Source organism: Erithacus rubecula (assembly GCF_903797595.1).
Source record: "Erithacus rubecula genome assembly, chromosome: 3".
In the NCBI taxonomy this organism is placed as follows: Eukaryota; Metazoa; Chordata; class Aves; order Passeriformes; family Muscicapidae; genus Erithacus; species Erithacus rubecula.
Window position 1 is genome coordinate 127,807,326 of NC_136689.1, and position 13,665 is coordinate 127,820,990.

General features: G+C 36.0%; 1 protein-coding gene across 1 annotated transcript; it reads right to left on the bottom strand.

Moving 5' to 3' along the window:
- Positions 1-431: 431 nt before the first annotated feature.
- ANKRD46 (ankyrin repeat domain 46) lies at positions 432-8,259 on the bottom strand (the record flags this gene model as incomplete). The annotated part of the gene is made up of 3 exons (XM_079301412.1): positions 432-2,455; positions 6,517-6,675; positions 7,949-8,259. The coding sequence occupies 3 exons, from the start codon at positions 8,257-8,259 to the stop codon at positions 2,239-2,241; spliced, it is 687 nt and encodes a 228-aa protein (XP_079157538.1). The 3' UTR covers positions 432-2,238.
- Positions 8,260-13,665: the final 5,406 nt, after the last annotated feature.

The following is a 13,665-nucleotide window of genomic DNA, read 5'->3' on the forward strand; positions in this document are numbered from 1 at the left end:
AAAACATGAAGTATCTTAATTTCAAACACAGTTTTTCAAACCTTTTCAATGTGCAGTTCCTGCATGTCTGCTTATGCATGCAGTGAAATAGGAAAGGCTACTTAAGGCTGAAGGTTTGTTTTCTTGGTTATGTTTTGTACCCCTTCATAGGTCATCTCAAATTTTGAGAGGCCTCCAGGCCACGTGGTCAATACCTGAATTCTCAGAGAAGAGAGACAGTCAGATAGCAATTTTAATTCAGCAACACTACTGAAAACAAAGCAGGGAAATCTGAAGAACCTGTGTGTTCTAAAATCTCATTTATAGCAGCTGCATGGTTGCCTTATTTGTGTAGGCAAGTTCCTCACTTCTGAAATGTTCAACACATAGCAAACTTAGTAAAATGGGATAACATCCTTACTGCTGCACTAATGCAATAATAAACAAAACACATTTACTACATGTATTTATTTGTGGCATTCACCCATACTGAGAATACAATTACAAATTATGCAGATAATACATACTGAAAGACAACGTTGTTAATCAAGATGCACATTATTATTAAGAGAAATGTAATTTAGACAAGTAAATGTAATTTAGGTAAATGATGAGTTTGCATTTATCTGTTAATGAACAATGGTACCATAAGTGAAATACACAGAAGAGGAATATGTTCTCATTTTTCATTTTTTCAGATGTTTTCTTTTCTGCAGCACTGGGCTGCTAAAAACTACTGTGTCATTAAAGTCCAACTTAAGAATTGAGATCAAGATTTATTCAGATGCCATTTAGAATGGGGCCCAGCTGCAGCAAAACCCATGTCACACATCAAAACAGACAACAATTCCCTTCATTCAAACCAATAAACAAGAAATAAAAATATACATGGTACCAGAACTGAACCATGTAGGTTACATTTAAATGTACAATAAATGTTATATGTTATTTAGCAACAACTGAGGAATGGCTAGTTTAAAAAATAAAAAATTGATTCCTCAGGCTCACAGAATTCATTTTGTTTGGGATTTTTTAGGTAATGACAAAAGATGTCCAATAAGCATGGGGAGAGAGAATCCACTTTCTTTGAAAACCTCTAACTTGCTATGCAATACCTTTCTAGCCTTCATAAAGGAATATCTAATGGATTCATACCCCCGGGTTATTTACAACAAAGGGTTTCACAGCAAAGTACAGAATGGATCAAGATTTAATTTCATACAATCTTCCTAAATATCAGTATTTTAAACACCTTTATTCTGCATACTCAGAAAATAATTCATAAGCCTGTAGGTTTTGTCTGAAAGCAAGTGAAATGGAAAACAATTCTAGAAAGAAATTCTATTCAATCAAGTTCTCTCCACAAACATGAAAATGCAATTACATGGTTCAGTCTGATCCTTATGGGAGGAATAAAAAGTTATCCTTCATGATATATTTTACAATGACCTTACAGAATTATTACATACATGGCAGAACACTTAAATCATTTTTTAATTACCCTTACAAAGAAAGGTTTGCTTAGCAACATTTCAACAAAAATGCAAAATTTTCAGCCCAAGGCTTCTTCCAAAGCACAACAAATAGTTTTATTCTACAAAATTTACTTCAGGCAAGTATTAACAACATTAAATTCATCTAGGAAAGACACACTACATTAACCTAATAAATAAAGGAGTGATCTATACATCAGAGAAACAGTAAAACTTGAACTATTTCTCATTCTTTTGATAAATGAGCAGATAGGAAACTATGGAGAGGCATTAAAATAACTATGGAGTTGCAGCTTATCACCATCTATATATCAGAATGTGTTATTACATTATTGAGATTTCTTGAGGAGGACTTTTAAGAGTATTTTTCTTTCAACTGAAGCACTTATAAAAAAATCCAACAATAGATTTACCTCTCTTCATAGGAAAAAGAAACCAGATTTGGTTATGTACTAGGATATATTTTCATACACAGGAATTCAATACTCATAATGAAAGGCCTTTTCTAATCACAATATTTTATCAGAGAGGACTATCTTCATATCTTGCTTGCAAGTCAAGCAAAGTCAGAGGTAGCATAGGAATGCTTCAGAATTTAGTGTTTTACTTGAAATTAATTAATTCCTCTTTCAAAGGGGTTAATAGTAAGTACAAAAGGCAAATAGTATATACAGCTGCCACTGTCTGCACCAAGAGAATAATTCCAAACTCAAAACAAAATTAGATTAGAACAGGAAAAAGGACATTGCACTTCTTTGCATGTGCTTCAGTGCACCAGTTCAGGCTGGTTTTCTACAAAAGGAAGCACCCCACTAACATAATATGCTATTCCAAGGGACAGAAGAGCAATGACAATGATGAGGAGCAGCACCCTCCAGAAGCCCAGGTCTTCCACAAACTCTTGCCACGTTGTGCGGAAGCTGGAAAGAACTCCTTCACCTTGCTGCAGGTTTGGATTAAGAAGGGAATGGCTTTCCATTGCACTACAGAGGATTAAAGTTAAAAATACATCAGAGAAAAAGAATGCACCTTGTAAGTATGACAGTAATCCTACTAAGGGCACCTGAAACATTCCAGATTAAAAATTAAACTCCCCGACTGATTTATAGTATAGCATTGCTTCTGTTAAATCAAGACAAATCAGATCAGGAAAACACTCCTAATTATAAACTCATTTTAGCTGAAACTCATTTTATCTACCTATGCAAAGATACTGATATTTGTGTATGTATAATTGCACTGAATTTTCAGGCCTGCTACCCAGAAGCCACCAAAGGTCAGTCCCCATAATTCCTACTAAATATGGCTTAGTAAAATACAATGAAGCATAAGTTAAGACTTCAAGAGGCACACATTATTTGTTAATAAAACAAATCATGACTAAAAATAAACTCTGATTAATAAAGTGGAAATTTTAACCAATATTAATTGAGATGCTGAATTCTGCAGTGACCTGCACTACTCTCCTGGATGTCTTTGTTACATGCCTATTCTCTAGCATAAAAAAAAATCACAGAAAACAATAACTTTGGATAAAAAGAAGTTCAGAAACTTTCTGAACAAGCTGGCATTTCTGTGTTTTCTGCTATATGGTGTTCAGTTACTGCTTTGATGTTTTAGCATTCCACTACCAATCCATCAGGCCCCTTTAAATTGTCAGACTATAAACTAGGGAGTGGAATTCTCACTTTTAATGAAAAACAAATATAAAATCTGAGACAGGCAATCTTCTTGACAACTGATCATCTTCAGAAAAAGATATAAGTTGTTTCAAAATCCAACATGGCTTCTTGTGGAATTCTCCCAATTTTGCTGGATTCACAATTGTAACAGGAAATTATCTGTTGCTTATGAAAAATCTCATGAAGAATAGGAAAGCCTTTGCATAGATTGACTTCACTTAAAATTTTGGCCATCTGCACAGTCTTACTACTTCTCACTTAAGTAAAATTATGTATATGGGTGTTTACAGGATCAGCCCCTGACAATCACAGAAAGGAAATGGTGGAATCAACCACATGCTTCATGTCAATAGCAGAATGTAAGCAAAAAACCTTGGGTTTTTTCTCCCTTTTAAATGTTTTCTGTTACCTATATATTCCTATATATGTCTAACAGGGCTAGTAATAATTTTTTTTTTAAATCAAGGAAAAGTAATTTCCAAGTCAAAACTAATTGTACAAATGTTGCTGTTCTTCATGACAGAAATAAATTGATGTTATCAGAAAAAAAAGTCTCATTCAGGAAGTTGTCTTCTAAGATTACACCATGGGAAACCTTCACACTATTCATATGGTATTTTCTCTCAGGAAGTACAACCACTGAAGAACAATTAGCCCAAACTCCCACAGCTTGCTCAAGTATTGCAGCATCATGTGCACAAGATTTCAGGAATTGCCTATTAAACAGCCTGAATTTTGGTTTTTTAAATATTTACCATGCTGTAAAGCTATTTTAGCTTACCCACAGCTACAGAATTTAGTCATCTTCCTTGCTTATTATGATTTCCCAAGCAAAACAAAGGGTTTAGTAGAAGACAGCCCTTTGTGCAGAACAGAACTTCTCACTCAGTAAGTCAGTAAGTACTAACTAGTTAATACATAACCACAGAGAGGTTAAATAAAGGTGCAATGCAATTTAAGTGGAAAGGTCACAAGCTCACTCATTAAAAAGGGTACACAGAAAACATTTTTAGTATTTTATATTACGACCCAATTAAAATCAATGTTATTCAAGATTTTTTTTCTTATTACAAATTCCATCTGCATAAAAACTGGCACTGCAGCCACATGTCCTCAGAAGAGCTTGTGCCACACAGCCCAGACAGATGTTGTGTGTCCAGCAGCTGCTGGGAGCTTACATTTGGACAGGCTTGTGGCACAGCCACAGGTCCAGCTGGGCTGTGCAGAAGGACAGATGTCTGTGTGAGGCAGGGACAGAGGCAGCTCTGCCTCCTGGCAGCAGGGCTGCTCCTCACCCACAGCAGGGCAAAGCAAGCAAAACCAAACTTGACTTGGGAACAGAGCTCTGGCCTCTGCCTCCCCAGCAGCAGCTGTGTGTAACAAGGAGCAGAAAAATGAACTCAGAGACTGTTTTCAGAGAGTGTTATTTCTCCATAGGTTCATATGTAATGTAAAAGTTCAGAGGGCAGGGACAGAAGACATTAATCTAAGTGTCTCTAAAATGTGAAAATAATACAAAGAGAGGTAAGTGAAACTGTGGAGGTCTGCAAAGCCAATTGGTAAAGGTATTATTTCTTTACAAAGCAAACAGCACACAAGCTCATTTGCTTTGGCTCCTGTAGGCATCTGCTATTTGTTACTTTAAAAAAAATGTATTTCAGACATTTTAAACACGTTCCCAAACAAGCTGGGTAATGCACTGCTTATGTCTCTGTGCCTGTCCCCAAGGAGAGTTGCTGACTTCCTGGCCAAAGCAAACAATATATCATTTATGAAGGTCAAATAACAGAAAGGGAGCTATGTTTGTTAAAGGGACACCATCAAATCAAAACTAAAAATTTAAATGGGGCTGAATTGTTCATCCACATGTTCAAACAAAATCAGCCTAAGTGCATTTCTGTGTGTCAAGAAACTTTCAATAAAAGATACTGAAGTCAGAAAGATAATATGCATTAATCCTTACAATGTATAACCACATAATTTTGAAAATAAAATTAATCTTCTGTTTCAGGGCTTAAAACAGCCTCTCTGACAGGTGAGGTCACCCGAGGTATAAGAAAAAACTTCATGTCTGCTCACTGGGAGTACTGGATATTATTTCTGCAGTTTTGTTGGTTTCACCTTTTCTGTTTACTCTGCTTAGATCCATCTATACAGCTTCTTTTCTGTTTACAGTACAGCCTGTCTATATTTTCACATAAACCAAACCACAGTTATATGACAAAACTCCCTGTCTTTTGTGATATAATGTTCCAGTAGTCATAGTTCCTATGGTCATCATAAGACAATATTAAAAAAGCCACATCATTTTTGAATGGGGGTATACAGCATAATAAGATATACTAGAAAGAAGTCACAATTGCTTTATACAACAGGACTAATAGTTTTCTTTATGTAGTGAAAATATCTTGTTTTGTGCTTCGTAGGACTTTGCTGCATTTTTCAGGACAGCAGTAACTCCTGGAACTGACTAATGCAGCTAGCCTGTTCTCCTTATAGGCTTGTTTTCCACTGAGAAACTTTTATTTTATGGCATACAGCTTTCAGTAATTACAGCTGCATGTTGTGCTACAGACTCACAATTTATTACTACTGATTTCCTCTCCCTTGTAACCCCAGGTTTTTATCTGTGTCATCCCAATTTTCCTTAAGCTTGCCTGTATCTCACTTTTTGGTACCACTAACATGCTGCTTCTTCTCATGCTTTTGCTTTTTTATTTAAGAAAATTCTGAGTAAGCACAGCCCCAGAAAGGGACTTTCAGGAATTTGTTAGTAACTTCCCTCTAACCTAGCACTTTCCCTGAAATGGTCAGCAGTTTTCTCAACATCTTCAGTTCTGCATTAACTTTCTCTTAAGCCACCATAAAATTCTTCTTCTCCATCTTTTCCAGGACTACTAACAATAGACATTTTAGGTATGGCACCATATAAAATCCTTTACTGAAGTTCAGATGGATGGAAAGTCTGCTAACCCTTTTTTGCATAGAAAATCATCAAAAGGATGTCAGGTTAGCCAGTGATACTGGCATTTTGCATTTCACACTATTTCCTGCTTGGCTTTCTGGTAGGTGGTAGAGTATTTATGTTCGGAACTCTGCAGTGGAAAATTAGAAATTATTTTTAAAAACTTCTATCATAAAATTAAAATCTCAATAGAAGTTCTTTTTTTTTCTTTCTTTCTTACACTGGATCTGTTTAAAGAGATTTTTCCAAAATCTAACACTCAATTTGGATTTTGTCTGATAATGCCAGGCCAAATTTGATATTATCTCTTTTAAGGAATAAACAATCAAGTCAATCCCAAAAATCTAAAAGCCATAGACATTCTTTCTCTTGGTAATTATTTTTGTTTGATAAATACCTTTCACTTTCAGCTGTTTGCATTGTCTCCAGCTTTGAGTGAGCTCCTCTGTTAAATCCTTTCACCTCTTGCTCCTCTAAAGATTCCAGCAGCCTAATCACATCTTTATTCACACCCCTTCGTTTGGCAAGAACAAGTGGTGTTGCTCCTTGGTGGTTGCTAAACAAGCCCATAAAAAGACATGAGAAAATTTTAACATAGAAATTTTTTAACAGGTCAACTCAGCATAACATATTAAAATTTCTTAAGTCCTCAGAACTATTTTCTGTTTTATCAGACAGTAATAAATTCCAATCTATCCAAGCTACAGCACAACTGGCTATAGAAGAAAATCAGTATATTTAGGTTTGAAATTGCACAACTCTTTTCACCCTCTAATAAAATCTAAACTCCTAGGACTCTAATCTAACTGGAATCTCTGGGTGTTACAGCAAAATAAAAAAAACACAGTAGATTTATGGCAATGTTCAAGTTTAAGCTTAATTTCAAGAAAGAATTGTGCAATCTGGCTCCTAATAGTTTCTTTTCCATGAGGGTATTAGGACATGAGGCAGAAATGAAATAAAATACAGATGGTCCCTCTGCTGCTATTAAAATAATACCAAATAGGTCCAGAGCTGCCTTTCGAGCAGGAATTTCCACCAGAGCTGTTTGAAACTAGGGGAAAAAATCCCAACCCACAACTCATAAATAACCTGGTCTACCAATAACTACTTTTGCTGAGTTGAAAACATTAATGAGGGACAGGTGAAAAAGGGACAGACTTAAAAACTCAATGGTTTTGATGTTACTCCTGGCTTTTGCACACGTTGTGAATACGCAGAAAGTTCCACAAACAAAGTAATTCAGCACAGGAATGAAACAGCTAGTTATTTTGCAGCTTGAGAGCTTCCATCTGAGCACTGGCATCTGACAGCTGCTGGAAGCCAGAAGGAAAGAATATACAATATTCTGAGTCACAGACTTTGAGGGAGGGCAACAACAATGAAAGGAAGCATTGTTACCAGAGGAGTAGGGGAATGAACTGACACACACATATGCTGTATTTTCTTTGTCTTATATAGTGCAACAATAGAAAATGGGATGGAGAAATTCTTTTAAAGTAGTCAATGTGATTTTTTCTTTGGTGCCAGCCACCCACACCTGGCTGTCTGGCCAAACCAGGGCAGCAATGGCATCAATGAGGCAGAATTAGACACAGCAGCTCACACCAGCAGCAGCTATTTTCATTTGCTTTGCTTGTTGCACAGACTAGCAGAAGTGGCCTCTTACTGTTTTCCTGCCTTTTTATTTTGTTTTTTAAATTAAGTGTATCTTTGTAAAGTAGAAGTACACCAAATACAGCATTTCAGCAACAGCAGATTTATATGCAAGGCTCTGGTGACAGAAGATTTAATGTATTATAAAATATGTACTGTATAAAGTGACTTACCAAATATCAATTTTAAGCCCATTAGAAACTAGGAACTGGATGGTATCAACATGCCCACACAGGTGAAGGGCTGTGTTACCCTGGTAATCAGTGGCTAGTAGGTCAGCACCAAATTTATGCAGGAGTTGACAGATGTCTACGTTTCCTCTGGCTGCAGCCAGGTGAAGGCCAGTTCGGCCCCGGCTGTCACGAATGTTTGGGTCAAAACCACTCTCTAAGAGTCGCTTGGAATAGTTAAAATCTCCATCAATACAAGCCTGCAGCAGAGGCACATTGGTCTGCGAGGAGTCGTTCACAAAAACGTAGGACATTGCTCTGATTCCCTCAGGAGGTGATCAACCTGCAAGTAAAAAGGTGAAGAAATGATGGTGAAACCAGGCAAAATAAACAAAATGCTAATATTCACTAGACTGCTCAGGTTCCCAAACAAGAAAGCAAAGGAGGTTATAGGTTAATTCTGAAATCTTCCTCATATATGATATAATTTCATATCCTGAAATCTTTGCAATATATGTTAGCTTTGTGTGCTGCATTCCCTTCTGGTAAAAAGCAAAGAGCTCACACCTCTGGAAAGAGCAGCAAAGCTTTGTTATGAGAGACAACTGTAAGATGTCTGCCACAGATGCCAGACAGGTGATCAGTTTTCAACCTAGTAAGGAATCACATGTAGTAGTATTGATATTGATATTGAAGGGCAAAACTGCACAGATTGGGACAAAAATGAAGAACCTTTCATAAATGGGGAAACTCTAAACAATTCAGGCCACTGGTACAGTCACACCAACTGCAATTTTTACCAGCTATAAGAAAAGCTGCCTCAATGGATTTTCACCCGCTGAATTTGAACTTCAATGCACAACCTACAGTACAGATGAAAATGCTTGATTAATACAAATATTAATTTTTTCATTCTGCAAGAAACATATTTTTCAATAGTTTTGCAGAACATTATTGTTGCAGTGCCAGAGAAACACAAACTACTGAACAAACAAGAAGAGCAACACAGAAAACTGAATGTGTTAGGTGATATTGCCCACCAAAAACTGGAACTAGGTGCAAGGAAGACAATGGTAAAATCAAGCACAGAGCTGCTGTGGGTTTCACTGGAGCCTCAACATGGAGAAACACAAATGTAGTTTTCTCTGGCTTAACATTAAATAAAGGATTAAGTCCTTTCCTGACATAAAAGAGGAAGATAAACATTTCACCATGGATTACTTAGTATAGAATATTTTATGAACTATGATTTCAGTTTTGCAGAAGAATATTTTAAGTGTGAGGCAAATCATGAGAGTATGATGACACTGTGTGCTTATGGGACACAGAAAAGATTACTTGAAAACAATATGGGAAAAGAGAATGATTTAGCAAGAGAATGGTATAATGCTCATGATGCAATTTTAAGAAGCAATGAAAACATCTAGAAGACTGGACAACAGTCCTCTTTTTGTACTCCCTCAGAGAGGAGGTAAAAAAGAAAAAAAAATCACACAGACAAGAAAAATTTCTCTAAAGAAATCTCAACAGACACATGACAAAATTAAAGTGATTGGAGGGAAAAGTGATTTTACTAGATAAGCTCTGAATAGAAAGTGAACTGAAACATCACTTGAGACAATATTTTTCACTTGCCCAGGGTTTCTATTCTGGGTTCACGGTGTAGCAGTGTTCTGATTTACTATCTGAACCACTTATTAAAACTGCTATACACAGATTTAAATTTTCTCATCTATATAAGGTATCCTTCCACACCAGTGCACTCATTCAGCCAGGAGAATGGAAAGATGGCCAGTAGCCAAAGAATTCAATTTAAAACCTCTCCTTTTTTGAGAGTTCATAATGTCCATATCTTATAGCTCTTCCCCCATGTTTTAGATCAAATTCAAGATCAAAGTATCTAAAGAAGTAATTTCAAAATGTTTGCACCGGTCTGAATAATAGTTCTAGCGCTGGTGGCTGTTGAGGTTAATAAATCATATTTAAACTTCACTAGGCTGTGTTTCCTATCTGGACAAATTCTGCTACATATAACAACACTGTCTAGTTTTCCAGTGCAGGAATGCACAACCTTTTTTTTTTTTTTATTGGATGCTGAAGAGAAAGAGATAGAAATAAGTTCTATGTCTTGGAATCTGTATAAGGAATGATTTTAAACAGAGTACATTCCTCTGGGCTGCAAGTATGTTTTTAAGCACGTGATAGTACATCACTGGCTCAAGAACCCTTTTCCATAACCATCTCCAACAGCAAGTGGCCAGTACACTGATACACCATAAAAATTAATGCAAGACTGGTGCATGTAGGGCACTGACACCTTCCTTATAACCCTACAGAAAAAGAAAGGAAAATGTAATTACTTGAATTTTCAATGAATATGTTACAACCCCCTGGATGCTACAAAGCTATGATTCCCAGCAGACAGCAATTTCAATTTTCTTGCCCATTTTCCAAATCATGAATAATATCAAGAATTCTTCTTCCACTCGGCTTGTCCAGTCTTCACTGAGAAAAAGAATGGGCCCAGTTTCTCTGTGATGTGATTGCAACCTCTATATTCTGCACTAAATCTTCCCTAAAGCAAGATCATAAATAATTTTAAAACCTCCACTTATCAGCCATAGTAGCAGCATATCAATACCACAAAGCCTTACTTGCACTTGACAAAAAGATTGTGGTTTGCTTGTAAAATAATGCTTCAGTGTTTAAACCTGCTTAATAAAACAAGGCCTACCATAAATCAACATTAGAATATTATACTGGAAGAAACTTAGGCTATTTGAGTAACAGCATGGCATTCTCTGTTAAATGAAAGCTAATTGTGTGTATTTTCATACCAGACATGTACGTCTGGTAAAGCCTTGCAGAATTCCCCAACTGTGATGAAACATTAGCTAATTCTAAGAAAAACACAAAAGTCACCTCCTTATCTTCTCAGAAAAGGAAGCACAAAGACTAGCAGTTAACAGACAGTGTAACTAGAAGTCATTCTCATTCAGAATTTAGTATGACTAGAATCTTCTAGAACTGATCATTGATGTGTAGAAGACTAAATTAAAACCTTAGTATTTCACAGTAAGAAAGACTAAGATGAAGCAAATCCTTCTCAACACTTGAAAATTGTGGACTAAGCAAATGCATTCACCAAAGGAAAAAAAAAATCTGGACCATCTGGTATGATTTATCTTTGTGATTAGAAAGATTTTTTCTACTAGCACAATTCTGTTTCGCATATGGCTAGCTAACCTATGCCAAATACAAGCTGCATACAAAGCTGAACTATGCACCATCATTAAAATGTCAGTGCCTAAATGACATGTTCTTGCCTCAAAACTAACCCAACCTAGCAAAATTTCCTGTGTAAAACAACTAATTTAAAAATCACAAGTCAACTAATTAGGTATTTCTGATTAAACAACTGGTGGTTACATTTCTGTCCACTGTATCAAGAAGCTTATTAATGCAATGACTATCTAATACAACAGATTTAGGAGCAAAATTTAGAAACAAAACAGAATTAGCCATTCAATTTAAATGGCTTCTGAAAGGTGAATCAGGTAATGACTGAAGCTGACCATAAGCTGATATACTACCAGTAAGGACTGATTTCACAGACACCAATTAGGACAAATGGAGTTGCATTTGTAACTAGACACAAAATATTGCAAAATGAACACCCCCAAAAATTACTACTACTAGTTAAATAAATGTAATTTTTAAAGACAGAAGTGACTGCTTGTAAAAATGTATCACTATCTACTGAAAATGTGTCTGTTAAATAATATTTTTGTTAAAAAAAAAAAAAAAAAGGTTGCTTTTAATAGCTTGGTACTTTGACATAAAATGCAAATACATCCTTCCAAGCTAGAAGGATTCCCATTAAAAAGGCATAATATAAGAATACATTTTCCCTAGATCTATACATCAACACAGTGTACTTCTTAATTCATTACTTCTGAAATTATGCTGTAAGCCTCTTCAATGACACATGTGGACTAGTCCAGGATAAGAAAATTTAACCAAGCTGTTTTTTTTTTTTTTGAAAAGGGAATGCTTATATTATGTAATTCTGTAAAAACAATTTATTTAATAGGAGTCAATTGTCTCTTACTATACTGTGTATAACAGTAACTCATTGTCACACCCTGATCTGTTGCAGGACACGTTTTCACCAGAAGCCAGGAGTGATCTTAAAAAATTTGAACCACAGAGCTAAATGCCATTTCTTAAACTAGTCCTAAAATTTGTGTTAACTGTGCACAATTCCATTTTACAGTAAACATATGCTATTGTCTCTGCTTTCTCATTAAGTTCAACAGCTACCAAATAGCCCCAGGAACAGGAGAGAATCGCTCATGGGACCCATCCCTCCACTACAAAAGTAAAAATGAACCTCCCAAATTGGGATTAATCACCCAGTCACTGCTCCACAGGATATACCAGTTCTGCAAAACAACAGTATTTCCCACTACATTTAGGAAAATTGAACTAATTGCCCCTATTTTAAAACAACACATCAGTACCACAGAAAAAATATCAGATTGCTCCATCCTTGAGACTTCTCAATATTAATATACATCCTGACATCTAGAACCTAGGCATCAGTAAGATTACCACTAAGGAAACTGCCACCACCAAAGAGTGGAAATTCAATCAAATCCAGGAAAAAGTAACCTCCTATGCCAGCAAACACACGATATGCATTACTTGCAAAATTTGCATTTGTCAACTCCCTTGTGGTAAACAGCATCCTCTTTCTGTAATGCACTTTGAGAGTACTTCAGTGGCAGTGGCTTGCACAGCTCTTCCTCTTCATTATTTAAGTAAATGATAAACATTCCAGTACTTTGCTTAAAATGCTAAGAAATTAATTGCTAAGTTTTCATGCACACATGTATTTATGTGTAAGTTACTAAGAAGTCATTTGACTGAATAAATATTACATTTAGTAAAAAATTACGTGATCAAATCATTTCCATTTAGGAAAGAAACCCTGTATGTACATCAAAATCCACTTAAGCTCTGTATTTTCTATTGGAAACCTTTATCTTTTCAGTACAACTGGAACACGTTTATGGCTCCATTAACATGAACTGCTGCTAAAAGCAGCATCTCAGATTAAGCACAGCATGATGCCTCTTTTACACACTGCTCTATTTTGCAGATCTTCTCTTTCTAACTTTAGCTATTTTTTCAACAGTTCCTGGATTTGAGCTATCCTAGCAGGTTCATAACACCTACAACCCTGCTCATGCCCCTAGTCAGCCACATGGATAGGTGGAATAGCAGAATAAAATTATTTATGCCATTTGTTTCTAATCATTTCCATTCCCTTATGCAGACATGAGACATACAGGTAATGATTTCTTGATGTCAGGACCACCCTGTAAGTAGAAACTCTGGTGCACTGCATATACAAAGGGCTTTACAAGTACAGATTACAAAGTGCTTTATGAAAAAGTTTTAACAACTATGGCTGCTCTTATGAATCAGCAGATGATGGCATTGGGAAACAGGGAGCTTTGTTCATTATTGCCCAGTATGTCAACACCACAAGATAAAACATATACAAGACCTCAAATGCCAATCCAGGGTTGCAGAATGCTTTCCCAGATAAAATAGTACAAGCTTTGTGCATTTAGGTACACAAAACAAGGGAAAAATAAGAAAGATATTATTCTTTTTAAATGCCTTTATCAACAACAGAGTCAGAAACATTT